This window comes from Eubalaena glacialis, chromosome 7 (assembly GCF_028564815.1).
Source record: "Eubalaena glacialis isolate mEubGla1 chromosome 7, mEubGla1.1.hap2.+ XY, whole genome shotgun sequence".
Taxonomy (NCBI): Eukaryota; Metazoa; Chordata; class Mammalia; order Artiodactyla; family Balaenidae; genus Eubalaena; species Eubalaena glacialis.
This window is the reverse complement of record NC_083722.1, coordinates 23,603,705-23,630,670: the sequence shown is the minus strand read 5'-3', so window position 1 is coordinate 23,630,670 and position 26,966 is coordinate 23,603,705. Positions and strand designations below refer to the sequence as shown.

The window sequence follows — 26,966 nt, the reverse complement described above, 5'->3', positions numbered from 1 at the left end:
CCCTGACTCTGCTCAGGGTCCTCTCTGCCTCCATGTACAGGGGCCCACTGGTTTTGGGGGGAAGAGGGAGAAGATGAAAAGGGAGGCAGCTAAGAAGACAAAGGGCATGTGCCTTTGTGCATTCTAGGGGGTTTACGTGACAAGTTTGTCAGTCTGTTGAGCTTACCCCTGTGTCTGGCAGAATGACGGATGGGTTCTAATCTCTCTGCTACTGACTGTGTGACCTTAATAAGTCATTTACCCTCTCTGAGCCTTTGTTTCGCAGTTTTTAAAGAAAGAAGGTAAACTAGATGGGCTCCAAATTCCCTCTACAAATCTGTCCTTGTGTTTGCCATTCTGAGTGCCTTGTGAAAGGGTGTTGGCTGGGAGGATGAGGGAATCCCTTTTGCCATGAGTGCACAAGGCAGGGGGGTGGGGCGGATATTTGATGAAATTCGTGTCCCTTCCTGAGTAGCTAGGATATTTTAGAGCAACTAAAACAAAATATTCAAAGACGAAAGTTCCCCCTTACCCAGATTTCTCACCTAGAAAGCCACTGTGGCTGGGGGAGCAGAACACCTGGGTTTGGGAAGAACTTGTCCTAACCCACCCCTCCCTTTTGGGCCCACATTCCTGAGCCCTTCGGTGCCAGGGATGATAGAAATTAATTGCAGTTAATAATTAATCCCTAAAGAGCAATGAGAGGCCCAGGCTTGGGTGGGGCCCAGACACCTGCACAGAGGGATACCTCCTCAGCTTCCCTCTCTGTGAGACCAGGGACCCACCCCCTCAAGCCTCGAGACATGGGGGAGAAGTGGGGCGCAGGATCGAGGAAAGGGGACTGCCCTCTATTTCCCCAGCAGCCCAGTGAATGGCCCTCTCCTGGGTCCTCAGAGCCAAACTGAGAGAACCGGAAAGTCCAGTTCCCCAGCTTCCCCCTCCCATCTCCCCACACACACCTGTGCTAAGGATTGAGTGGCGAGTAGGAAGGCAGGCCAGTTAAGGAGAGGCCAGCAGGCCTTCAGACATCTCTTCTGTCCATCTGAGAAGCAAGAAGCGATAGAGCCGCGATGGGGGCTGGGCTGTCCCTCTTCATCCTCCTGACCCTCCTCGCCAGCTCACAGGGAACAGGTAAGGTCTGGAAGGCTAGACACCTGGGTGCCCAAGACAAGGGTCCGAGAAAGGGAATGAGAGAGATGGAGGCACCCTAGTCCTGAGCTCCTGAGTGTTCAGGGCTGAACTCCTGCAACGAGAGGGTCTGGAAGGGCCTTGTCAGGGAAGAGGAACGCGGGTGGGTGTGGGGCAGGAGGGGGTGCCCGCATCTCCGAGGGAATCCGGCCCTGGTGGCTGGGTCCTAAGCTGTGCTTTTGGATCCCTAGGGTCAGAAATGACTTTGCAACTGAAGATGAAGGACTCTTTTCTGGCAAATTCCTCCTATGATTCCAGCTTCCTGGGACTGCTTGAGAAGGTAGTCCTTGGGGAGGGAAAAGGATGGGGCTGTGTGAACTTGGAGTGCATTTCTGAGTCAACTTGGGCCTCTGGCTGTCTCCGGGGTGTGAGTGACAGCCATCTTACACCTCGCCCTCTAACTCTTTCTCTCCCTCAGCTCTGCTCCCTCCTCCACCTCCCATCAGGGACCAATGTCACCCTGCATCATGCAGGATCCCCACACCACGTCACCTGCAAAGTCTGAGAGCAGTCGAAGCCTGTGCCCTTCTTGGCTGGGGCATCCCGTCCCCGGGGTGCAGGTGCAATGCCTGACCCCGTCTTCCAGCAGGCCCTCACCCTGCTGAGTGGCAGTAAATATGCTGAGCTCAATGACTTGACTTTGTGGGTTCATGAGCAGAGGGGTCGGCAGGAAAATGGAATTGGACACTCAAGTCTCTGACTCTCCCTTGTTAAGCAGAGGGTTTCCAGGGTGGACGCTCTCTCTCCTAACACCAGTGTCAAAGGCCGGAAGGAATGTGGGGAATTAACTGCTTGGACACACACACACACACACGCCACACACACATACACATGTGCATATACACACACACTTCAAGCTGAGTTCTTCAGAACACCTGGGAATAAAGAAAAGGAACATTTATTGAATTCCTGCTTTGTTCCAGGCGTGAGGCTTTCCCATTTCAATGCTTGCAACAATCTTGCATGTAGCATAATAGGTCTCATTATCCAATTTTACAGATGAGGAAATTGAGGCTTAGCGAGCATAAGTCACTCACTGAGGTCCATTAGCAGTGGAGAGATCTGACACCAGGCAAATGCCTTGGCTTAAGCAAGGTTTTAATTTCATCTCCCCCTGCTTAAGCTTTGGGGCTGGGGGCTCAGGAACCTCAGACAGGGATGTGAGCAGAACACCCCCAGGATATGGGCCCCCTTATCAAGGGATCCACACAGGTCAGTCTGGGTAGGACGTGGCGTGGGGGGCAGTTCAGGTGAGAGATGAGGGGTTCAGCTTGTGAGAGGATGGCCAGCCTGGCAGAGTGGTGGGGAGAAGAGGATGGGTGTTCTTGTGCTGGTAACTATGGGAACGTGTAGTCCCACAGGCCCACTCTTAAATCCTAGGTGAGTTTCTTATTCTCTTAGAGCCTCCATTTCTTTACCTGCCAGATGAGGATAATGATAGTACCTGCTTCCTAGGATTGGTCTGAGGATTACATGGATAAGTTACCTAGGGCACTTGCCATGGTACCTGTCAGATAGTGGACCTGGGAGGTAAGGATCGTTATTAGGGTGGAAACCTGGTCCCAGCATATAAATCCTAGTCCCCCAGGGGTCCTCCTTCTCCTGCCTTTTTTTTTTTTTTTTTTTGGCTGCGCAGCTTGCAGGATCCCAGTTCCCCGACCAGGGATTGAACCCATGCTCCCTGCAGTAGAAGCGCAGACTCCCAACCACTGGGCCACCAGGGAATTCCCATCTCCTGCTTTTCTTGAGGCAGGTACACATCTGACTCCACACTCAAGATGATCTTGACTTCTTACCGGCTGTCTCAAAATGCAAGCATGCAGCCCAGACTTGACCATGTGGAGGGCATTGGTAGGATTGCCTCCTGTTCTCCACAATACCTGTCCTACCAACCCCGTCCCCCACTCCCCCGCACACCATCACCACCATATGAAACTAGAGACTGACTCCTTCGGAGGGAGGGGAAGACAACAGTTCCATATGGAGTATCCCTGAAAATGAGAAAGCATAGTAAAACAAAATTCCTTTAGTTTCCTTGACAATTGTCCTGAGACTATGGGCCTGGAGGAGAGGTACCTGGGGGCTCCAAAGGGCCCCAGTATTTCATGACTGGCCCCTAGCCTGCACTGGTGGGCAGGTGACACCCATGGGTCAAGTGAATAGGCCCCAAACAAGTCAAGGGATTAAATGTCTGGATATCCAAAAGGCTGGAGGAGCAGACAGCTAACTGCTTCTTTTTTTTTTTTAGTTTTTATTTTATATTGGAGTATAGTTGATTAACAATGTTGTATTAGTTTCAGGTGTAAAGCAAAGTGATTCAGCCATACATATACACGTATCTATTCTTTTTCAAATTCTTTTCCCATTTAGGTTATCAGAGAATATTGAGCAGAGTTTCCTGTGCTATACAGTAGGTCCTTGTTGGTTATCTATTTTAAATATAGCAGTGTGTACATGTCAGTCCCGAACTCCCAAGCTAACTGCTTCTTAACCTGGTTCTCGAATCTCAGGGCCTGGGATCACAGGGCTGTGATTTCCAGATTCTTTTCTCAAAGAATTCTCTTCCCAGACTCAAGGCAGAGCGGGGCAGTAAAAAGAATGCTTTGGGGTTCAGTAGACCTAGGGGTGGCAGAGGCTGCTAACTTTCCCCTAATAGTCATTCCCCTCCTTTTGGATAGTGATGTAAATATTAGCTGAGCACGTGGCTATGTTACATTTCCCAGCCTCCCTTGCAGCTAGGAATGGCTTTGTGATCAGGTTCTGTCCAACGGGTTGCAAGTAGAAAGGAAGTATGTATACAACTTCCTGGTAATATCCTTGACAGGAAAGTCACTTCCTTTCCTTTCCCTTCTCCCAGAGGGAAGAAAACAAAGTCTTTACAAAGGCCTACAAGGTCCTAGACCAGCACTTTCCAATAGAACTTCTCATGATGATGGAAATGTTTTATTTTATAACCTGCACTGACCACTATGGTAGCCACTAGCCACACGTGGCTATCAAATACTTGAAACGTGGCTAGTGTGACTGAAAAACTGAATGTTTGGTTTTATTTAATTTAGATAATCAAGTGGCTACCATTTTGTGGCTACCATTTTGGACAGCACAGGTCTAGATGATTGCCTTGAGCCTTCCCTGACCCCTACCACATCCCTTACCTTCCTGAGTTCACCTCTCACTCTCCCCGCCGCCCCCTACCACCTCCTTGCTACTCTTTGAGCTCTGCAGGTGTACTCCCATCTTAGTGTTTTGCTCTGGCTCTTCCCTCTACCTGGAACACTCTTCTCCCAGACATCCACTTGGCTAATTCGTGTACCTCCTGCAAGTCTTTACTTAAATCTCACCTTTACAATGAGTTCTGCCCTGACCCATTTCATATTACAACCTGCCTCCCCCCAACACACATATGCACCCGAGCCCCCTACCTTATTCCACCCTTTTCCCCCCTGGCATTTATGACCTTCACACACACTGGTTTATTTATTTACATGTGTTATTTCTGACTCTCCCTGCTAGAATGAAAGAACTACAATGGCAGAGAGATTTGTTTCATTCATTGATGAATCCAACGGTCCAGAATAGGGCCCAGCATATAATAGGTGCTCAAGAAATACTTGTTGAACTGGGGGAAGGGAAAAAGCAAGGTGCTCACTCCCTCCTTTTCCTTTCCCTCTGGGTGGGATGTGGATATAGTGGTGGGAGAAGATCTTAGACCCAGAGTTGGGAAGAGTGTATCAAAATGTCAGGAAAGTAAGATCAAAAGGGGTATGGGACCCTCTATCGCAGAGTCCTGCACTGCTTCTGCCAAGCAAAAGAAACACCCATCTCGTCTGAGCCATTACCTTTGTTGTTGTTTTTTTGTAAATAACTTTTATTTTTTATTTTTGAGTTGAAGTATAGTTGATTTACAATATCAGTTTCAAGTGTACAACACAGTGATTCAGTATTTTTATAGGTTAGCCACCATTATCTTTGAAGCTTGGTTACAGCAGTTAGAAAACTTGCACCTAACTTACTGGGTTGAATCCCAGTTGACACTTTGGACTAGTTACTTTTATTCCCTGAGCATGTTTCTTCAACTCTAAAATGGAGCAAATATCCACCTCATGAGGTTCTTGGGAGGGTTAAATGGCACCACAGAGGACTCAGCCCAGTATAGGCCCGCCACATACAGTAGCTTCTCAGAGCTGCTGGACAGAATGTCACTTGGGTGTGGAAGGGCCAGGCCCCTGAATTCCACCAATGAGACAAGGTGTTGGAGGTGGAGGTGGCTAGGTGGGCATCTGTGCATGTGTATATCCCTGCCTGGGGCTGGGCGGTGTGTCCCTGGCACTCTGGTTTCAGGTACACAGAAGCAGGGGGGAACTCAATCCCCAGCACAACCTACAGCTCCCCTTAGGCCTGCAGGAAGTCCCTGATCCTCTCAGCGCCCTTGGCGATAAGGCCAAGAAGCAGGGAAGCTTCCTTCCGGTGAGAAGCAGAAGAGGGAGGGCCTGCAGAAGTCGGGCCATTGTCAGTAAGTGCAGGAAGTAGGTGGAAGCCAGGTCACTGCTCCCAGGCCCTACCGAGAGCTCCTCCTTCCTCCAATGAGGGCGGCCCCACCCAGCACCCACACTCCCACTGTGGCCCAGAACCCAGCGCTAAGAGGCCACCCGCCTCTCTCCCAGACCAAAGTGTCAGGGAACAACCAAGAGGCAGAAAGTCACCACTGGGGGAAAGAGGGACAAAAGGACCACAAGCAGACATGTTTGGGTTCTTAAGTTTATCTGAATTTCCTCATTCCTAAACTTCCAGGTGGGACTGCATAGGAGGGAGGCTGCGGCAAAAACATGAGCGTCTCGAGGACACCCAGTCACTCTGACCAAACCAGTCTGTTTCCTCATTGACGAAGGAGGGAACTGGACCACATGGTCTCTGAGGCTCCACGGCACCATGACAGTTGCCGAATCTGTCCTCAAAGGCGGGTCTGGGAGGCAGGAAAGCTACCAGGGATGGTTAGAGCTCAAAGCTCCCCAGGGCTGGGAGACACATCCATCAAGTGCCGGAGGTGAGAGGCCGCCTTGTCCAGTTTTGACAATTCCAACTGGAGGGAAGAAAGCTGGGCAAGGAGGGAAGTAGGTGAGGATCGAGCTATAGCCTCCCCCCACCACCCCTGTCCCCAGCCCACGTTCCCTTAGGGAGTCGGGCATCCTGGGTCGCCTGCCCCAGCCTCACCCTCTGCTGCCTCTGAGTCTCTGCCTCTCCCTCTGACGGGGTCCGGGCTATGAGTCCATCAAGCTGCTTCTGCAACTTGTGTCTTCGGGCAGCTAGCCGAGGTAGGTGGGTCTGGGGGTCCACCAGGCCCTGCGGAAGAACAGAGAGAAGGCTCAGACATCTGCAGTCCACCCAGCATGCCCTTCCCCCCATTCTAAGATCCCTCCTCACTTTTATAGAACCCGCCCCTTGCCCTCCTCCCAACATCCTTTTCAACCCCACCCCTCCCTCCTCCAGTCTCCTCTGGTCACCTGCAGCTCCATGTAGACCTGAACGGTGTCACTGAGAGGGGCCTGGGCCCAGCCCGAGGGAGCTGCTGCAGCTGGGGGTAGAAGGCCCACGGCCCCACAGTGGCCCAGGGTGCCCAGGGGCTCCAGGAAGGCCTCAAAGAGGCCCTGGTCTCCTGGCTCTGAGCTCTGCAGCAGCACTGGGGAGGAAAGGAAACTGTCAGGGTCAAGAGATCAGCTCCTCATCCTGCACCTCCTAACTCTGGGCTCTGTCCTCCAGGCTCCCCCTCTTCCCCACCAGCCCCTCCTGTCTGCAGAGACTCAGGAGCCCAGGGCCCGCCTCACCTCGGGGCCGGGCCTTGGTGAGCTGGTACGTGGCGCGGAGAGCCCTCAGCGCCTGCACAGCCTCCTGGACCCGGGAGAAGTGCCGCTCCAGCTCGGGCTGGTGCCAGTGCTCCTGGAGATGGGCACCCAGAGTCGATAAGCGGGCACCTGGGAGACTCAGTCTCAACTCTCCTGGCTCTAACCTCCACCCGCCCACCCCTATCTCCTTAGAGCAACGATCTGCTCTCTCCACCACACACATAATTCACCACCTCAAGGAATGGAACATGGCAAAAACCGGGGTGTCATCTAAGAAGGTCTTAGATGATCGCTGGTTAATGTCTGTTTAGTCGCTATGACTGGAGGTGACAAACAACCAAAAATCAGAATTTAAAAGATATTATTCAAAACTCACAAAACCAAGTAAGTAAAAAAGAAATTGAGTTAAACTTTAGAATTATTTTTTGGGTGAGTTTGTAACATTTTATCCTTCTCAAGTTATTAAAGCTTAAAACTGCACTAAGATTTTTGGGATATCCTATCACTAACAACTAATCTCATCACAACCATGACATGTACTATTACTAACCGATACACAGTCACACAGCTAGTGTCAGTCTGGTGACAACGTCCTACTCTAACCACTTGCTAATACTGCCCCCAACACCCAGCCCTACAGGAACAATCCATCCTCCCAAAGACTCCACAGCAAAATACAGACCACCACTGTCAATGACCCCACAGCAGCAAGCCCTTCTAGAAGACTGCTCCCCAAGCCTTTACCAGAAGTCCCACTCCAAGACTCCATGGACGTGACTCACCAAGCTGCGGGCACTGGGGTAGGGGGCAACACAGATGCTGGGGGCAGGGGCGCCACCAGGCCTGGGTGGCAGCCTCTGCCAGAGCTCTTCAGCCAGGAAGGGCATCAGCGGGGCGAGGAGGCGGAGACCGACGTCAGCGCAGGAGAACAGGACCTGAAGAGGCCCCGGGGGGTGGGGCAAGTGCAACAGCACCGGCTTCACAGCCTCCTAGGAAGGAGGCCAACGGGTCAGGGGACGTCCATGGCCATGTCCTTCCTCCACACGCTCGCCGCCCAACCAGTGGGGATGCTGTGGGTAAACACGGGCAGGAGCACCCAGCATCTCTGAGACCATCAACTGTCCCTGGACACAGTGTGGAGCGTGTGACAATGGGAAATCTAGGGCAGGGACTCTCAGGGATGGGTGGGGAATTAAATTGTTAGGGAGGTTTGTGTTGTTTAGGATGAAAAGCACTGAGTTTTTTTTAATCAAAAATAAATTTTTTAAAAAGTTGAGAAACAGAAATCTAGGGCAGTGGTCCTGGGCCATCAGTGTCAGCATCACCTGGGACAAGAAATGAACATTCTTGCCAACCTGCTGGCTGAGCTGCTCTGGGGGTGGGACTGACACTCCGCGGTTAACAAGCCCTCCCTCTGAGAGAAGCCCTTGGTCTAAAGACCCCTACTCTTCCTCCCTGTCCGCTCCCAGCTCCCAGCCTGCCCAGGGTCCAAACTGAGCAATCACAGGGACTAAAAAAAATCTCCATCTGCCTCCCAATCCTGCTTTGTCAGACTGGGTTTTGTAGAAATCTCCCCTCCTCCTCCTCTCTCTTCTGGTGACAGGCAGGGAACAGCGCCCGGGCCAGTCCCAGGGAAGAGGGGAATGAGGATTTCCCCATCTCATCTGTCTTCCTGTCCGGAGGGAAGAATTAGGAACCCAGTTCAGAGCTCTCCGCTAGGGGAGAGGAAGCAGGTCTGCAGGAGGAATGCCCTCGCCTCACTCACCAAGTAGACATCACAGAGGTTGTGAAGCCAGAAGTGGTGCAGGGCGTGGGTGACGAGCGCGAGCTCGCAGGTGAGGAAGCCCCGCTCGCAGTCCCGGGCAGTGCGGGCCAGGCAGCTGAGGATCCAGGCGTCCATGGGGGAGGCGGGGGACAGCTGCGGGCAGAAGGGGCTTCAGGGTGGGACAGCTTGACTCCCACTCCGCTGCCTCCTCTCCTTCTAGATGCCTCCACCAAGCCTCAGATGTCAGACTACCCAGCTCCCAAGCACCCCTTCTTTCTCTCTTACCTCCTCTGCAGGCTGGGGTATGAATTTCTCCCCAAGAGCATTCAGGACAAAGCGCAGGGCATTCCAGATCTTATTGCAGAAATGTCTGAAGCTCAGGACCTCAGAGACAGACAGGTGCAAGTCGCCCCCTGGGAGGGAGAGACAGGAGGGAGCGTGCACTGGTGGTGGCTGCACGGGGAGTCCTTGGCCCTGCCCTGCCCTGCCCCACCGCACAGGGGCCACTGCCAGCTGCCCTCGCCCGGGCTTACCCAGGGCCCCATGGGAGCACAGGGCGAATCTCAGGGCATCTGTCCCACACTCGGGGATCCCATGAGGGAAGTCCTTTCTCTGCAACCAGAAAGAGAAGAAGGGTGGTAGCTGCCTATGAGGCTGCAGGGCCAGAAGCTGGGTTGCAGAGGAACCTGGTGGCCACGAGCTAGAGGCTGGGATGGGTCAGACACTGGCGACTCACCTGTGCTGAGGCCGCGATCACCAGCTCTGCGGGGTCCAAGTTCCCATCCCTCAGCTTCTCCTGCAGCACCTGGGGTGGGTGAGTAATTCACTGGCCTCAGTGGAAGACCCTGCCCCTACAAGGGTCCCGCCTACTGACCCTCCCAGCTCCAGCCCTCCCTGCCGGCCCCTCCCCTGCCTTCCTCTCTCCTGAAAACCCCATCCCTCTTCAGGCCCTTCATCCTGACCTGCAGTTCCACCCCACTGATGATGTCCCGTGGGTCCAGCACATTCCCCAGCGACTTGCTCATCTTCCGGCCCTGCCTGTCCCGAACCATGGAGTGCAGCAACACCTGGGGGCATGGCGGGGGTCAGCAGAGGGGGGCCTGGAGAACTTTCCCCTGGAGGATCCCCTGGCTGTCCTCCAGGCTTTAGGGGTTAGGCTGGGAAGTGAATCAGGACAAAGGAACTGGGAACACAGAAAACCCCACATTAGGGGTCAGAATGGACAACAAGGCTTGGGGAAGACTGGGGAGTCACAGAGAGGGGCAGGGCATCAAAGGGCCGTTACCTTGCTGAAGGGGAGCTGCCCTGTAAGCTGGGTCCCCAACATGACCATGCGGCCCACCCAGAACAGCAAGAGGTCACTGCCCGTTTCCAAAAGTGACAGGGGGTAGAAATGAGCCAGGTCTGGGGTCTAGGAGAAAAAGATAAGCAGTGAGAGGCCTAAGCCCAGGGCCTCCAGCTCTTCTCAAGACTCTCTGGGGGCCCTGGGGGCCACTTCCTCATCCCCACCTTCACTCTCTTCCTCTCAACCCACCTCACCTCTTGGGGCCAGCCCAGGGCAGAAAAGGGGAAAAGAGCCGAGGAGAACCAGGTATCCAGGACATCGGGGTCTGGGAAACAGAATGGGGAATGGGAACAATTGGAACCTCAGCTTCAGAACCTCAGCCCACTGCTACCCACCTTTCCAGCCCAAGCCCCACCCACAAACCTCAGCCCACTGCTACCCACCTTTCCAGCCCAAGCCCCACCCACAGAGACCAGGGGTCGAGCCCTCTGCCCCATTCCCAGCTTTCCCGACCCTACCTTCTCTACCTCACTACCTGCTCCCTCAAACACCCAGACGCCCTCCCCTGCCCTCCCCAGCTTTAGTACCCACCCCTCTCCAGGATCAGCTCCGCCCCTGGTCTCCCTGTCAATTCTGCAGCTACTTCTCTGGCCTCAGCCTCTGTCCGCCCGACCACCCAACAGTCCTTCGTGTCGCCCTGCAGAAGTAAGGGGTAGGGAAGAGTGAGGAAGAACAGCACCTGACAGGTGTGAAACACCACTGAGTTTTCATGTTCTCAGGTGGTCTGAGAATGGCCGGCACCCTCCGGTGGTGGGATGAAGAATCGCCAGCTCAGGAGCTCTGATCACACAACAGATGTTTACGAGACCAAGACCAGAAAGCACAGCAAAGGCAGGGAGCTGGGACCAGCACTGGAAGTCCTCGGACTCCTGTGCTAAGGCTCTTTCAGCCACACCCAGCCCTCCCTTCCGCTTCTTCCTACCAACCTGTGTGTGCTCCTCTACAACCAGGTAGGCTGGAATCTGATGACCCCACCACAGCTGCCGGGAGACACACCAGTCCCTGTCGGGAGGACACAAGTGATTTCCTAGCATAACCAGTGGGCCCCCTCCCCATCTCCTGAGAGCCCCCCTTCTCCTTACCCAGTGTGGGAAAACCAGTGCTGCCAGTTCTTCTGGTGGAAGGAGGGACTGAGCTCCAGGGCCCCTGACTCCACAGCCTGGAGGGAAAGGACCTTTAGACGGTGCTTCCCTACCTGCACCCCTCAACCCCCCATGAATGGGACAAGTGGTCTCTGAAGTGGTTCTAAAAATCAGGAAGAACCTTCCAAGCCTCCTGAGAAGATTCTGGGCTTGAGTGAGGATGCAAGCCAGCCCTTTCTGGGCACCAGGCCTCCATCCCCACAGCTCTCCTCTCAACGAGCACAGCTAGAGAGGTCTTGGGGGCAGAAGGGCCCCCAGCCTCCCTGTTTCTTCATTCCACTGCTCAGGGAGTCCCCCGGCCCAGGCCCCAGGCCCTCCTCACACTGCAGCCTCACCTTGGCAGCTCTGTCCCCCATTTCCTGGCAGCGGACAAACCACTGGCTCTTCGGTAGGTATTCTACCACATCCCCGGAACGGCTGAAAGGGACACAGGACCCGACTACGTGCCAGGCCCTCAAGCGCTGAGGATACAGCAGCAAACAACACTGACACAGAGCTCGTATTCTAGCATAAGGGGTGCACAGCCCATCCTGCGGTCACTCTTAAGCTTCATCCATTCCCATCTGGGGTGGTCCCTACGGAAAGGAGTGAAAATGGGGTTACCTGCAAATGGGCAGCACCATAGGGTGGTCCTGGAATCCCCGGAACAGGCCCCGTTCCCTCAGTGCCGACAGAATCTTTTCCCGGGCCACAAATCGGTGAAGACCCTGGGGAAAAGCAGCAACAGGAAAGCTTAAAGGCTGCTAGGAAAACAAGAAAGTGGGAGAGGGGAGATGGGGCAGAGGGTGCCCCCAAAGGACGGGGTATCACTGAGCTGGTACTACCTGCAGCCAGTCCCCGCAGAGGGAGGTCATGGTCCCATCCTCCGCAATGACACTCAGGGGGCTCAAGCCGTGTCGGGCCCCCAGCTCAGCATCGGCAGGGCTGTGAGCTGGAGTCACCTTCACTGCCCCTAGGGGAGCAGAACTGATGTAAGCACTGAACCCTGACCTTGGCTTTTCCAGATGTATGTATCGTCATCGCCCACGCTACCCTATCTCTCCCTCTCGTCCCCCAGAAGCCCTGACTTCCTCTCTCTCCCCTGCCCCTACTCACCTGTGCCCAGGTGTGGCTGAACAGCACAGTCTGTGATAAGGGGGAGAAGCTGCCCCGTCAAGGGATGACGAAGTTGTCGCCTATGTAGATGCTGAAGGGAAGGGAGAGGGATCAAGGACAGGCATGTGTGTGGGATGGAAGGGTCTGGGGTGGGCATGAGAACCCTGAGAATATGAGGGTGAAAACCAGAAGGTAAAGAGCCAGAGCAGGGCTCGGTAAACTTTTCCTGAAGGGGCCAGAGTATAAATATTTTAAGCTTTACAGGCCAAGAGGCAAATTCAGTCTCTGTACCACAACTCCACTCCGCCACCATGGCCGAGTTAGATAACACATGATGTAGCTGCAGATGATACAGAGGGAACGAGGGTGGCTCGTACAAAAACAGGCAGTAGGTGGATCTGGCCCACGGGCCATAGTTTGTCAGCCCCTGAGCTGAAGTGTAACATCAGGAAGAGAAGGGAGTAGACTCAGAGCCACTGGACAACTGAGATGAGGGAAATCTTAGGAAAAGGAAGAGAAAGCAGAGAGGAGGAGCTGCCATTCTAAAAGGAAGGGAAGAGGATGGGGGTGGGAAGGCCAGGTGGCAGAGAATGCGCTGTGTATTACTGTGTATCGGGAGTCATCGGGATGGACGGCCACAGCCACGTCTCCAGGCAACGTCTCTGGCCTCGTGGTTCCTACCACAACTTCTGCATCTGAAGACAAAATTCAAGCACTTAAAGTTGGTCCTCGCCCTCATCCCATACTCCTGACAAAGCTAAAGCCAGGAGAACTGGCAAAGGGAGGGGACAGGGATGGTCAAAGTTGAGCAGGCCCCCAGGAGTAACTAGAGAAAACTAGGACCAGTGTCTACAGGAGCCTGAGGTTTCCCCCAAGCTAATGACCAGAGGCCTGAGTGGGTGTCTGGTGCTGCGGAATTCCTCAATAACTTGCTTGTGAGACAAGGACAGAATGTTAATAAATACAACTAGAATCCTTGCTTGGTGCACAGAGGACACTGGGGGTTCTCGGTGCCCTGATCATAAATGCTGTGCATTCTTTGGGGCAAGTAGCAGCCTCTCCTACAAGAAACCTCCTCTGACTATTCCAGCTCATCTATCTTCCCCTTCTCCAAACTCTTGGGAACACTTATTGTTCAAACCACACTGCAGAACTGATCTTTTGTCTCTTCCGGGGGTAGCAGCCCCTTGCAGAATTATGCTAAACTCCCACAGGGCAGTGACCACGTGCACTTTTCTTACATGGCCCAGGATACCCAGGGTGAGTGCCCATGAGGACGCAACACTACCAAGGTTCCTTATGTCATGTGGGAGATAGGCTGGTGGGTTCCCTCCATCAGCCCAACATGGGCTTGAGAAAACAGGGGAAGCAGAGACAAGTGGGTGACCTTTCCGAGGACTACCCTCACCAGGCTCTCCATCCACGGGGAAGGCCACGGAAAAGAGGAGGCCAAAAGACACAGGGGTGGGGGAGTCAGGCAACCGAAGCTCCGTGCAGCCAGGGAGGGGCCGGCTCTCCACCTGGAGGCGTGGAAAAAGCAGGGTCAGAGAGCAGCCTTTCTGCAAGGCTTGCACCCGGCTTCCCACCTCCATTCATCCACGGCCCCGCCTCCCTGCAACCCATCTAAAAGCCACTTGGAGGATTCAGGAGCCACCTCCCTTCCCTCACCTAATCCTTGTGCAGCCACAGTTACAGAAAATATTCACCAAGCACTTAAACCACGCACAGGTGTTGTGCCGAGCACCTTCCAGGAGTTCTCACTGAATTCTCACAACACCCCCATGACACAGGCATTTCCATCACCCCTAATTTACAGACTGAGGAAACTGAGGCTGACAGAAGCTAACAGCCTGCCAGGAGCCACACAGCTGGGAGGTGGCCAGACTCAGATGTGAATCCAGGCAGTCTGGCTCCCAAGTCCAAGCTCTCCCCCTGCCTCAGAGCTCTCACAAACCCGCCTCTCCTTCTCTGCCTCACCTCAATATCCGAGATGGCAGAGCGTAAAGCACACGACCAGTTGACAAGCTGCCGGCTCCGGTACAACAACCCAGCCTTGTAGAGCCGCACGAAAGCTTCTGTCACAGCCACTGAGGAGCCCTAGAATGATCTGAGTGTCCACATCCAACAGCCTCTTCTCAGCCCATCACCCCACTCAGGGACCCGGGCATCCCACCCTGCTACCCCAACACACACAGCAACCCGCCTCCCTGCACAGAGCTCTAAACACCTCCCCAACACCCACAGGGACCACGGCACGGAACACTCACGGCATCCATGGTAAAACACTCTCGGTCCCAGTCCAGGGAGGCCCCCAGCACTCGGAGCTGCTCACAGATCTCTCCACCTTTCCTGGAGTGAGTACGGCATTGGTTTAGCCTCTAGAAGCTAATGGACACAGACAAACCCAATATGGGGCCTTCTATGACACTGAAAGAAGCGTAAAGTTCTACAGTAACGGGAAGGGGCAGCTGATTTGTGAGAAACCCAAAGAAGCTTTACAGAGAAGATGGCATTTGTTAACAGACCTGGAAGAAAGAGGGTAATTTCAAGTGGATGGAAAGTGGGAATGGCTGAGGAGAGATGATGAAATCTAAGCAAGGGAAAATGGGATAAATAGAGGGAAAAATATACATATATACATACATATATATACATACATATACACAAGTATCTACATTTTAACATATACAATACACACACACACACACACACACACACACACACACAAAGCTTGGAGACCCCACCAAATGCTAAGGGGCTTCAGAGCTTAAGTCACCACAGGAAGTTAGGACTGAATGGAAAAAGCCTTGACTACATGTTAGGAGAGAGGGGCGGGGAAGCCAGGACCCAAACCTGCTGTCTCGGCCCCTCCAGTCCTGCCCACCATACTCACTCTTCCTTCCACTTCCACACCTCCCTAAGGAAGTCTTCCCGGCTCAGCTCGTGTCTCCTCACTCCTCGCTCCTTCCACAGCTGTTTCTCCACCACAGCCTACAGCAAGATGCGGGGGCAAACAGAGAATCAGGTCGCTTTGGGGGAAGAACTCTCTCACCCAAGAAAAGGAAAAGTGGCGAAAGACATACTTGAGTAGCAATCCCTGCATGATCTGATCCAGGGACCCACAGCACCTGATCCCCACGCATCCGGTGCCTGCAAAAGAAATACCGTCATGGGACTTCCCTGGTGGTGCAGTGGTTAAGACTCTGCGCTCCCAATGCAGGGGGCCAGGGTTTGATCCCTGGTCAGGGAACTAGATCCCACATGCATGCCACAACTAAAAGTTCGTGTGCCGCAACTAAGGAGCTGGCGAGTGCAACTAAGGAGCCCGCGAGCCGCAACTAAGGAGCCCACCTGCCGCAACTAAGACCCGGAGCAACCAAATAAATATTTTTAAAGAGAAAAGAAAAGAAAAACCCTCACAGGAATCCCTGGTCTTACATGTTTGTTTATCCTCACTCCTTCCCACTTTCTCCTTCCCCTCCAAGAACTCAAGCAGCCCCATTCCCGTCTCACCAGCGCACGAGGGCGTCCTGTATGGCTACGGTCAGCGCATGCCCAATATGCAGGGAGCCCGTGACATTGGGGGGTGGGATACACATGGAAAAGGTCTCCCGTGTGGCCTGGGGCAGCCTGGCCTAGAGGAAGGGAAAGTCAAAGGGCAAGAGAGGGCTGCATGTTCCCTGGGGAAATAGCACACTCTGGTGTCTCCAAGGCAGAAAGAACTGCAGGAAAAACAGTCGGGCAAATAACAGGGAAGGGGAAAACCTGTGGACACCTTGGAGACACCAGAGGGAGAAGGCAAGCTCTCCTTGCTTTTGGCAGCCTCTGCAATGTGGCTGGTTGCGAGCTCCAGACTCATGCCCACCAACCTCATGGGCCATTCTGCCCTGAGGACCATTTAGCACCCCTCCCTACCAGGTACTAACCTGATATTCTGGTTTGAAGAAGCCCTCTCGCACCCACCAAGGGTACCAGGCAGCCTCAACATACTGGGGACTGTATGCAGGAGGCAGGGGCCGGGAGACATCTATGGAGGAAGAGGAGAGCTCCACTAACTCCTGAGTTTTGTTCCCAGGTTGCATTTCAGCAGACCAAATGGGCAACCAGAATGTGAGGGAAAAGGCCCTCCAGTGTCCTAGTTACCTTTCTTTTCACCATGTTCCGTGGGGATTTCATACAACACTATCTCCTTAGGAGTCCAGGCCTTACTGGATTCTGCAGGTGACTGCGGAGAGGAGGAACCAGAAGGGGGGATGCAATTCGAATATACCCCAGGTATCTGGAATCCAGCCAGTCTCCTCCTCCAGCTCCCTCCCAAGATTTCTCAGAGAACCAAGGACAAGCTGTCTGACCCCTAACCTTGGTCTTCTGGACGATTCCAGCCTCCAGCGCCGCCTGCTTCTGTCGCAGGCGCTTCTGTTTGGCTTCACGGTTCCTCTGCGAGATGGCTGATCCATTGGGCTCTGACTGGGTGGAAAGGGCATGGGACCTAGGGAGTCCCCTTGAGGGCCTCAACCCCCAGAGTGGTGGTCGAAAAGAGGCCAGAGGCAAATGAGGCATCGGGAGTACTTGGAAAGGGGCCAAGGTCTGTTCCAGAGAGAGCACATTAGGAAGTTAGGGGGGTGAGGGAGGGTCACACCTCCCAAAATCACATCCTCCTCCTTATTCTCTGCCTCCCTCCAAGCACTGGTCTGTTATTTTAAGTATCTATCCCATTCCTCACAACCCTTCCTCTGTGAGGACTAGAGTGCACGGTGTCGACAGGGCTCTTCCAGGACAGGGTAGGACTCTCAGGCCCTCAACCTACTCATCTGCGACGTGGGGGTGACCGCGGACACAGAGGCGGGGAAAGGACTCAGGGATTCTGGCAGATGATGGACATTAGCGCTCCCGAGAGCCAGCAAGGAGTCCCGCCAGGGTTACTACTTGTCCGCCTGCCCCAGAGGCCGTCCGCATTGCCCCCAGCCAGCGCGTGCCAGGCCTTCCCGCCCGTCCCGCCGCGTGGGTCCTGACCCCGCAGCACCTCCCACTCCCCGAAAGCCTGCCCGCCGCGCGCTCACCCGGTGAGCCCGCCGCTATCCCAGGGCGCCCTGCGGCTGCGGGCGATTGGGGCGGCGGCGTCAGGCGCTCGAGCACCAGCTAACTGGACCCCAGAACTTGACTCGCGGTCACCGCGGCGCTGGGAGGCGGGTCTCCGCCCGGGCGCATGCGCGGTAACTGGCCTCGGCCCCACCTCCTTCCCCTCCAGATCCAATGGCTGTCGACGCGGAGAGGAGGTCGTTCTCCGCGGAGCGGGGTGGCCTCTCGGGGAGGCGCCGGGGGCTGCATGGTTCACTTTCACAACTTTATTAAACAAGGAGAGTCCCGACGTGTGAATAAAAAAACTCCTGATTTCCAAGGCCGCACCCGCCTCCACGCGGCCCGCCCTCCCGGGTCCGGTCCCCCACTCTCAGGAGTTGTGCTTCTGCCGCTTCCAGAAGCGCTTGACGTCGCCGTGCCCGGCCGGGGTCACCACCATGAGCCGCTTGGCCGAGTTCTCGAACACCAGGACGCCCAGCTCCCGAGCATGGGCCAGCAGCAGCTCAAAGTCCACTTGCGACAGGAACTGGTTATACAGGACGCCTGAGGTCCGCAGGTCAGGAGCGACGGGGAGAGAGAGGAGGTGAGAACCTGAGGCGCGGAGCCCCTGGGTGGCAGCCTCAGGGCAGCGGTCTGGGCTTGCCATCCACCACGTTTAAATACTAATCTTCTATGTTTGCCTCTTCCAGGGCTCATCCTAACACTAGTGTGATCCAGCCATATTCAGGAAAGCAGTATAATACAATAAGAAAACCCATTAACGCTTACCAAAACCAGAGAAATTACTATGAATTATCCCTCCCAATTTCCCTCTTCTAGCTAAATCCAAATTGCACTGATTTGAGACAATTTATTTACTGCCACCGACTCACCCCAAAATAAAAAGTGCATGCGTTTACCAGCCCATGCAGTAAACAAAAAATAAAATGCATGAATAGCTTTTTCAGTTCATCAAGACTGAATTGTCCTTCCTCTGGCCAATGACCAAGAATCAACCGCAAAAGCCACTCACCTTCGGTGAACCGGAGTCTGTCCCTTTCCAGCTCCCACAGCCGAATCTGGTCCGTGATGGTGGGGGGCAGCACAGGTGTCTGCAGGGGCAAGGGATGGCTGTAAGATTCAGGAATGCTACTCCAGACAACCCTAGCCCTCCACTCATCCCCCAGATTTGGGTGCCCCTTTCTCTTTTCCATCACTTCATCACCAGGTGCCAAGGGCTGTCAGCCTCTAGCAACTGTCTGTACCTCCAGTCTCCTGTTTGTACCTGTTTAAGCATCACTGGGTGGGCCCTTGTCCTTAGGAAATGGATGATCTAGGAAAACAGACAAGAACTGAGATCAAGGGCTTAAGAAAGCAGGAAAGCTACCTAAGCTGTCACCTAATGTCACTGAACATCAACTGTTTAAAAACTCATGGGCACATGCCTGTCAACAGTTCAACCCATCCCAGTTTAGCTGTTGTCCCAAGGTGCTGTTCCCACTGGTGATGTCTGCTACTCCTTCTTTGACACGTCTGTCCTTTCCATAGTCTCGTTTTTCGTTTTTTTATCTTTAAAATAATAGCAACTATTATTTTTGAGCACTTACTGCATGGCAGGCTCTGAGCTAAATGCTTTACCTTTATTTCACTGAATCCTTCCAATAGCTCTATGAGGTGAGAACTCTCATTATTTCCATTTTCCAGATGAGGAAACTGAGACTCAGAGAAGAGAAACAACTAGGCCATCTCTGCAGCTAGGAAGTGGTGGTGTCCTTCTTCCATGTCTTTTCCCCTAGACGGTCTACCTATTCCCACACCTAGAGCCTTGATTTCTCGTCACCACCACCTACTGTAACAGACCCCATGCTAGCCTTCCATGAGGTGACCACCCTGTACCCCACAGGCCAGGTGCAGCCTTTCTTCCCACCTGCACCTTCCCCAAGAGGCGATACCTGTTGGGCTGTGATGCCACTAGCAATGGCCTGCTGCACACTCTCCCGGGTCACCTGTGCCACCACCATGTTGGGGAAGCGATAGAGCATCTCAGAGAAAAGGGCAATGAGGGCGATCTGTAGCTCCGACTCTGACCCGAGGATAGGAAGAGAGGATTAGGAGGCTCCTCCACACCCAGAGCTCAAGCCTCAGAGAGCTCTGTAAACCACCAAGTTTACATAACCAGAAACTGGCAGTCCCTCCTCCTTCTTTCCCCTTCCCCACTCCCCTCCCCAGCCTGCTCTCCCAGGGACCCTCTGTCCAGCCTCACCCGTGTAGGCATACAGCCGGTAATTGGTTTCCACGACAATGAACCCTGGCTGATGCGCAGTGCCCCCAGCCCCAGAAACACCTGACGAGAGATTGATGGCCAGTCGCGTGGGGTAGTAACGCCGAGATTTCCTCTGGAAAGGAGAAGGGAAAGGTAATAGGCCCTCTCTCCGGCGTCACTGCCCTTCATCTTCCTCCTCAGACATTATAGATTCCTTCCAGTGCACAGAACCTCAACTCCCAATTTCTCTCCCGAGGGACCCAAGCATTCAGTCCTGGCAACCTGCCTCCTGAGACCCCACTCCTTTTTAGGGCCAAGGCACCATACCACCCTGCCTCTTCCCTAGAAGCCATGTATCTGGGTGCTCATACCTTCCTCTGGAAAACAAGCCCAAACTCACGCAGATGTTGCAGGAAGTTCAACAGAGAATCACTCATACCTTCCACAGAGTAATCCTAGGGAAGAGAGATGGCCAGCTGGGGTCCAAAACACATCTCATCCTCCCTTTCCCAACCCCATACACTCACTCCCTCTTTTCCCATCTTTGTTCATTCTTATCTTTCACTGTATTGCCCCATAACCTCATTTCCCTTTCCCATCTCTCTACTCTTTTCCCATCTTGCCCACCCAAGCCCCCAGCTTACCTTGCCCAGAGTAGAGAAGCTGAGCTGGAAGAGAAAGGAGAGAATCTCCACTAGGTCCATGCCCCGACTCTAGGGAGGAATGGGCAGAGACAAAGGGGGAGGGATGGGAGGGAGGAAATGAGGAGAAAAAATCAGGGAACAGAGTCTACGGGCAGCAGTCTCTCAGTGGGTCCTGGGAAGAGCAGAGCATGCCGGCAGGCAGCCCCTGACCTGCTCACCTGCGCTGTCTGCAGATACTGCAACATAAAGTACCAGAGCTGGGCCGGGGTGTCCAGCAACAGGAACTGGAAGCCGGCAGAGGTAATGCAGGGCGGCTCTCCAGGTTCAGCACTAGAGACAGAGAGGGCCCATGGCAGAGGTGTGCAGAGAAAGGCCACCATCCCACCTGTGTGATCACAGTTTTTTTGGTTTATCTCTGGCCGTACTCTGCTCAGCTCTCCTTTTACAGTCAACCCTCTGCAATCCTGACCCGATGTGGACACTCAATTTAGCAGGGACCCAAGGAGATGGCAAAACAGAGCTGCTGTACCTCTGGCTTCCTCACCTCTTCATGAGCCCAGCCTGGCTAAGGAGCTGAGCCAAGTCCTGGCTGACGGCTGCGCTGGGGGATCCCACCATGAAGTGCAGGACCACCTGAGGAACGGAAGAGAACACAAGGGTCGGATGCCTCTAAAGGCCGTGGGAAGTAGGAGCACAAGCAGAGACACACACACAGTCCCAAGTCCTCACCTCCCATCGCTCCTCGGCATACTTGTCAAGTGAGGGGACATCCCGGGCGTGCTTGTCTGGTCCCAGCTGACTTGTGTCATCAGACCAGGCCTTGCCCCTATGCCAGGATGGCCAAGAGTAAGGAACCCTGCCTGTGTTCCCCACCCACCCTTCTGCCCTCTTTCCACCTTCGTCCCCAGGGGCCATGAGTGGGAGACATTTCCTACACCATGTAGCTATGTCTGGTCCAACTTATTCCTAAAGGAGCTTCCAAAGTGCAGCCCACAAGCTTCCAGAGAGGCCCCCTCAGGAGCTTCCCCTCCAGCAGTTTAATGAGCAGTTTAATCACTATTTCCCCTGCCTAGCTTAGGAAAAGGTGAAAGTGACATACCCACCCAGAAGGGCAATGCGGAGGTTTTGGCGGAATATGGGGTTGAGGATGAGGCCCTGGAGACCACCAGGGAGCAGCTGGGTGTGCCAGATACGGAGGCCGCTCAGCAGCCCCGTGCTTTCCTCCTGAGCTCTGGAACAGAAGCAGAGAGGTGAGGGGGATGTCTGGAGAACAGAAAGAAGGAGGCCCATAAAGCCTTCCATTTCTGCCTGTTCTGAACTGGTGATCCTTGGAACACTGTTTCACGTGAGAGTAAGATCAGTGTCTTCTTAAGGCAAATTTCTTTACTGTAACACCTACCAGAGCCTTCTTACAGACCTCACAACTCTCCAAGAGGCAAAATACAGTAAACGGAATTTCCCAAAACTTGCTTAATTACAAGTTTTGTGGTGTTCCCATCAATATTTCCTGGAAGTGTCCCAAGAACAGCAGTTTGGTAAACCTGGCTATTGAGAAATTTGTATCTGGCTGAGAATGCAGGAGACACTCACTTGCTGAATTCCTTCTTCACCCACAGGGCTACAGCAGCTTGCGGCAAAGGCTGCTCCAGAAAGAGCATCCGCATCACCCAGTTCTTAGCCAAAGATGGGAGCTCCCTGTAAGACAGGAGAGGGAAAATGTTAATATCAGAGCTGCCTGAGAACTGCATCCCTGCTCTCAATGGCCTCAAACACCTCACCTCACCCCCCACACTCTTACCAGTCTTGCTGCCCCCACTACCTCCATCTGGTTTGGCACACTTCAATCTCCAAGCCCACGAGGGCTAAGCTTCTACCCACGAGAACTTATTCCAGTCTGCAGGCCTCATTACATTTCCCCACCATGGTCCCTGCCATGAAGGGGGTCCTCACCTGAAGACAGCCAGACAGGTGGCAGGGTGCCCATACAATCGGTCCAATACCCCAGGGCTCAGGCTCCCTAGGAATTCCTGCAGGTTCCTGCATTGTAGGTGTACTCGATTCAGTCCACCCCTGGAAGGGGTGCTCTCCATCACCTGAGAGGTGCAAGTGTTAGTGTTCCGCCACAGTCCATGCCAGTGTTGCCCCTCACCTTTCTCACTCCGGCTCCAGAGCCACTGGCCCCCACAAAAATGCATCTTTTCTATGGTTTCCTTTTTCATGTCACTCATCTCTTGTTTCTCCCAAACCTGACCAGCCTCCCCTCTTTTCCTGCCTCCTTGCCCCACTGCTGGCCTCAACTCCAGTCTTCTCTAAATTTCTAGATGGCAGAATTGTTAACTGTCCCATATTTGCAAACTTCGTATTTCAATGACTTGTCTCATCTTTACCAAAGCGGTGACAAAGAGACTTGTTGGAGCCCAACCCTCTCTCCCTCCTACCTCGCCTGGTCTGAGCAGCCTATAAGCTCCAAATCTGTCCGTTCTTCCCATCTATTTCTTGGCCCCATTTCTCGTGCTGGGCACGGCAATAACTACCTTACCCCTCCATGTCTCCCAAATCCAATTCCACCTCTTTTCCTCTTCCCGCCCCCAAGACTACTTCACCCCATTCAGCCTGACCCACACCGCTTGATCTCCTAACTTGTCCCCTACTTTCCTCCCAGTCCTCGCCTCATTCAACTCTCTTCCTCTTATACCTCCGCCACCGCTTCTCTCCCAGCCCCCTTACCACTCAGTGTCGATCCCCCCTCGGGCACTCCAAGTCTCGTCGCTTAAACGGAGCCAATGTCTCTCATTGGCTCCGGGGAATAGGGAAAAGGATGGCGGAAAATGAAAGAAAAAAATGGGAGAGGGTCGAAGGATTTCACCGACAGGAGACCAGAGTGGAGGATTCAGAAAAGAAGGGAAGGAGTGGAGAAGCAGGGAGGACAAGAATCGGCGCTGCGCTCGCCCGCCGCAGGGCATACTGGGAATTGGAGTCTTGTCTTTCCCCACCCAGGAGCAAGCTGAAGCGCGTCTGACTACAACTCCCAAAAGGCATCGCGGGGAAGCCTAGAGGGGAGAGGCTGGCTTTTACTTGAGAGAGTCGGGGGCACCAGAGGTTGGGCCGCTTTGTTCCGCGTCGCTCTCCACCCTCTCGGCCAACGGCAAATCTAACCGACCTGAGCTGGAGTGGGGACGCTGGGAGTAGAAATGCCCTGAGAGCTTCCTGGCGGAGGCGCAGAAAAGACATGGTGGTGAGGCGCTTGGGTTTGGAGACGCACGAAACTGGGTTCTTTGAGCTCAGTTGCTCCCCGTGAATTTTGAATAATGCACTATCCAGAGCATTTTCTCGAATTAGGAGTTAATTCGATCCAGTGCGCCTTCCTCGGCACGTAAGTACTCAATAAATCTTAATTGTCACGTCCTCCATGCTTCTACCCACCTCCGCACCTCCCGTTTAATTAGAAGATCCTAATAAATGCAGTTTTAAAAAGAAACCAATTGTTTGGTCTGATTTGATTTATGAAACTACTGCCGGGTAAGGGAAGGGAACGTCTTCAGCCAAAGCCAGAGCTACACGTTTCCCCACATTCCTATAAGGCAAGTTTTGTTATTCCCACTTTGCAGACTAGAAGACGGAAGCTCAATGAGATTAAGAAGTTTGCCCACGGTCAGACAGCTAGAAAGTGCCCGAACTGGGAGTTGAAGTTCATTTGCGAGTGACCAGGAATCAAAATGGTAAGAACTAAGACTTTGTTACACCTTGTAGCCCACCCATGCTTGTTTTGTTGTTCCGTTTCTTTAGCAATGTTTAAAATCCTCAAAGAATGACACAAAACTGACAAAGCTTCCTTATGGCAAACGTTGAGTAAGGTTAAAAGACAAATTACAATCTGGGAAGAAATATTTGATAAAATAGACAAAATACAAAGAACTCTTGTAAAGCAATAAGAAAAAGAAACAACACAGTAGAAATATTAAGAAATAACAGGCAATAAACAGAAGAAATACAAGTGCCTTGTAACCAAATGAAGAAACTCTCAACTTCACTCTTAATTAAGGAAAAGTAAATTAAAGAAATAATAAAAAGTCCAATTAGAAAAAAAAAAAGGATAGACAACCTCATTGTTGGCATGAGTATACATGAGCACTTAACCATACTCATTTTTTTTTTTTCATACTCATATTTTTGTGGAGGGTTGACATAGGCACACCTTTCTAAGGGTAATTTGGCGGTATGTACCAGTGATTTTAATGTAATTACCCTTTGACCTAGCAACTCCCCCATTAGGAAAGTAGCATACTGGAATTCTGCCACATAGGTACAAAGATATACATGCAAAGATGTTTACTGAAGTGTGTTTGTTGTTGTAGCACGAAAACAATGGAAACAGTCCAAATGTCCATCATTGGGAGCTGGTTAGATAAAATGTGGGTCATTGCAATGTAGAATACTGGGCAGCGCTTGCAGAGGAGGTCACTGTCTGCATACTGGCCTGAGCTATGTACCACCTATCATGACGGGGACAAGAGCAGATTACAAAATGGCATACCTAATCCAGTGCCATCTCTGTAAAAGAAGCTTTTATGTGTGTGTTAAACTCAAATAGGCCATATGCTTCATTTTGACTAGAGCAAGCAAGGGGGAGCTGGGCAGACTGGTCACAGTTCCTTACAGTGTAGGGAAAACTAGAGCTACACTGTCCAGAACAGGAGCTGCTAGTCACCTGTGGCTATTTAAATTTTTTTTTCCCATAAATTTATTTATTTATTTATTTTTGGCTGTGTTGGGTCTTCGTTTCTGTGCAAGGGCTTTCTCTAGTTGCGGCAAGCGGGGGCCACTCTTAATCGCGGTGCACGGGCCTTTCACTGTCGCGCGGCCTCTCTTGTTGCGGGGCACAGGCTCCAGACGCGCAGGCTCAGTAGCTGTGGCTCACAGGCCTAGTTGCTCGGCGGCATGTGGGATCTTCCCAGACCAGGGCTCGAACCCGTGTCCCCTGCGTTGGCAGGCGGATTCTCAACCACTGCGCCACCAGGGAAGCCCTATTTAAATTTAAATTAACTGAAATAAAATTTTCAATTCAGTTCCTTGGTCACATTAGCCCCATTTCAAATACTCAACAGCTACATGTGGCTAGTGGCTACCTATTGGACAGTGCAGATATAGACCATTTCCATGATCACAGAGTTCTCTTGGAGAGCCCTGCCCTAAGGGATGCAAGGTGTCTGATGTCAGGCTGAGCACAGGCTGAGTTCCTGGAACTGGCCTTCAGAAAGAAAATCAGCCTGGGCTCCTAGGAGCTGAGATTGTGGAAAGAGCTCCCTGACATAGGGCTATCCACCCTGTGCTTGAAAACGTCCTATGTTGGGTAATGGAGAGCTCATGCCCTCCTCCCCTCGGGTAGCATCCTGGAGAGAAAGAACAGAGCCAGGAGCTGACGGGCCTGTTTTCCACCAGCTTCTCCATTTCCCAGCTGTGCTGCCTTGGGCATGTTGCTAACCTAACGAGAGGTTTTCTTCTCTGTGAAATGGCAGTAAGTTTAAATACTTCCTGTGTTGTATTAAATAAGATACAATATGTAATAAGTATGGTACCTGGCACAGAGAGGGTGCTCAGTAAATAGCATCATCATTACTAAAAAACCAGCCAAACAAAAAACATGTAAATTCACATCTGTAGTAGGTCCTACAAAGAAGAGAGGCATGTGCTCAGAGAGCATCAAGGGCATTTGACCTGGTCAGGCAAGTCAGGGAAGGTTGCTGAAGGACCAGCAGGAGTTAACAAGGCAAAAACAGCAGGGAATTATGTTCCAGGTGGAGGAACAGCAAGCTATAAATGACATGTGGCAAGAAGGACTGAGTCCATTGGAGGGACTGAAAGAAGGCCAGTGGTGCACAAAGCAGGAGGAGGGGCAAACTTGGCCAAGAAGATTTTGTTCTTTATTTTAAGGTCAATGGGAAGCTATTAAAGGGTTTAGAATAAAGGAGTGGGGTCAGATTTGTGTGTTTAAAGATCACACTGGCTGTAGGCCTGTAAACAAACCAGACAGGAACAGAAACAGATCCTGGGAGACTACTGCAGTGGTCCAAGCAAGATGGAGGTGGCGTGTGCTCCGATCGGGATGGAGACAGAAATGATGAATTTAAGGGAAATATGGAATCAAAGGCAACAGAGCTTCTTGATAGACTGGACTTGGGAGGTGAGAGTAAGGGAGAAGGGGTGTCAACGATGATGCCCAGGTTTCTGGCTTGCGCAGCTGAGCTGCCATTCACTGAGTCAGAGAACCATGGAGGAGCAGCAGGTTTGAACATGCTGAGACTGAAATTCAAATGAACCCTAGGTGGTTGTGCAGGTCTAGAGCTTAAGAGTTCTAAGCTCAGAAATTTGGGAGTTCTCGGCTCACTGCCATGGCTTCTTTTGCTCACCATTCTGGGTTCTGGCCTCTAAACTATTGTCTTGTCAGTGCTTGTCTTAAATTGTGGGTCACAGTGGTCTGACCTTTGTAGGTTCCAGCAGGACTCAGACCTGTGACCTGGAACCCCAAGGGCCTATCAGTACAACTGAAGATTAAATTATCTTTGTCATCCTTATTATCCAGTTGGCTCATTTTGTAAATGTCATCAACTGAGACCCCAGGGTCTTTATTTCACATGAACTGCCATCAA

At 52.7% G+C, this 26,966-nt stretch overlaps 3 protein-coding genes across 6 annotated transcripts; 1 reads left to right on the top strand and 2 right to left on the bottom strand.

Moving 5' to 3' along the window:
- Positions 1-722: 722 nt before the first annotated feature.
- On the top strand, positions 723-1,991 carry SFTA2 (surfactant associated 2). The gene is made up of 3 exons (XM_061195955.1): positions 723-1,110; positions 1,359-1,447; positions 1,586-1,991. Exons 1-3 carry the CDS (start codon positions 1,050-1,052, stop codon positions 1,670-1,672), a joined length of 237 nt encoding a protein of 78 aa, XP_061051938.1. The 5' UTR covers positions 723-1,049; the 3' UTR covers positions 1,673-1,991.
- Positions 1,992-5,055: 3,064 nt separating this feature from the next.
- On the bottom strand, positions 5,056-17,541 carry VARS2 (valyl-tRNA synthetase 2, mitochondrial). Of its 3 annotated transcripts, XM_061195950.1 has the most exons (30): positions 17,415-17,540; positions 16,714-16,941; positions 16,498-16,579; positions 16,281-16,381; positions 15,868-15,989; positions 15,438-15,504; positions 15,248-15,345; positions 14,622-14,703; positions 14,332-14,451; positions 13,763-13,874; positions 12,961-13,049; positions 12,355-12,445; positions 12,084-12,211; positions 11,863-11,966; positions 11,595-11,676; positions 11,200-11,276; positions 11,044-11,119; positions 10,649-10,754; positions 10,312-10,382; positions 10,058-10,183; positions 9,735-9,839; positions 9,509-9,577; positions 9,306-9,384; positions 9,058-9,185; positions 8,773-8,925; positions 7,790-7,996; positions 6,990-7,101; positions 6,669-6,844; positions 6,379-6,507; positions 5,056-6,262 (listed from the first exon to the last, which is right to left on the bottom strand). In XM_061195950.1, the coding sequence occupies exons 2-30, from the start codon at positions 16,912-16,914 to the stop codon at positions 6,167-6,169; spliced, it is 3,189 nt and encodes a 1,062-aa protein (XP_061051933.1). In that variant the 5' UTR covers positions 16,915-16,941; positions 17,415-17,540; the 3' UTR covers positions 5,056-6,166. The 3 variants fall into 3 exon arrangements, with proteins under 3 accessions (XP_061051933.1, XP_061051934.1, XP_061051935.1); XM_061195951.1 differs by lacking the exons at positions 11,044-11,119; positions 11,200-11,276 and having other exon boundaries at positions 17,415-17,541; XM_061195952.1 differs by lacking the exons at positions 5,056-6,262; positions 6,379-6,507; positions 6,669-6,844; positions 6,990-7,101 and having other exon boundaries at positions 7,903-8,131.
- Positions 17,542-17,691: 150 nt separating this feature from the next.
- Positions 17,692-23,276, bottom strand: GTF2H4 (general transcription factor IIH subunit 4). Of its 2 annotated transcripts, none has more exons than XM_061195953.1 (14): positions 23,047-23,276; positions 22,270-22,412; positions 21,910-22,014; positions 21,419-21,550; positions 21,049-21,145; positions 20,864-20,952; positions 20,538-20,649; positions 20,320-20,388; positions 20,047-20,130; positions 19,676-19,808; positions 19,365-19,495; positions 18,698-18,745; positions 18,446-18,524; positions 17,692-17,976 (listed from the first exon to the last, which is right to left on the bottom strand). In XM_061195953.1, exons 2-14 carry the CDS (start codon positions 22,407-22,409, stop codon positions 17,804-17,806), a joined length of 1,392 nt encoding a protein of 463 aa, XP_061051936.1. In that variant the 5' UTR covers positions 22,410-22,412; positions 23,047-23,276; the 3' UTR covers positions 17,692-17,803. The 2 variants fall into 2 exon arrangements, with proteins under 2 accessions (XP_061051936.1, XP_061051937.1); XM_061195954.1 differs by having other exon boundaries at positions 20,320-20,343.
- Positions 23,277-26,966: the final 3,690 nt, after the last annotated feature.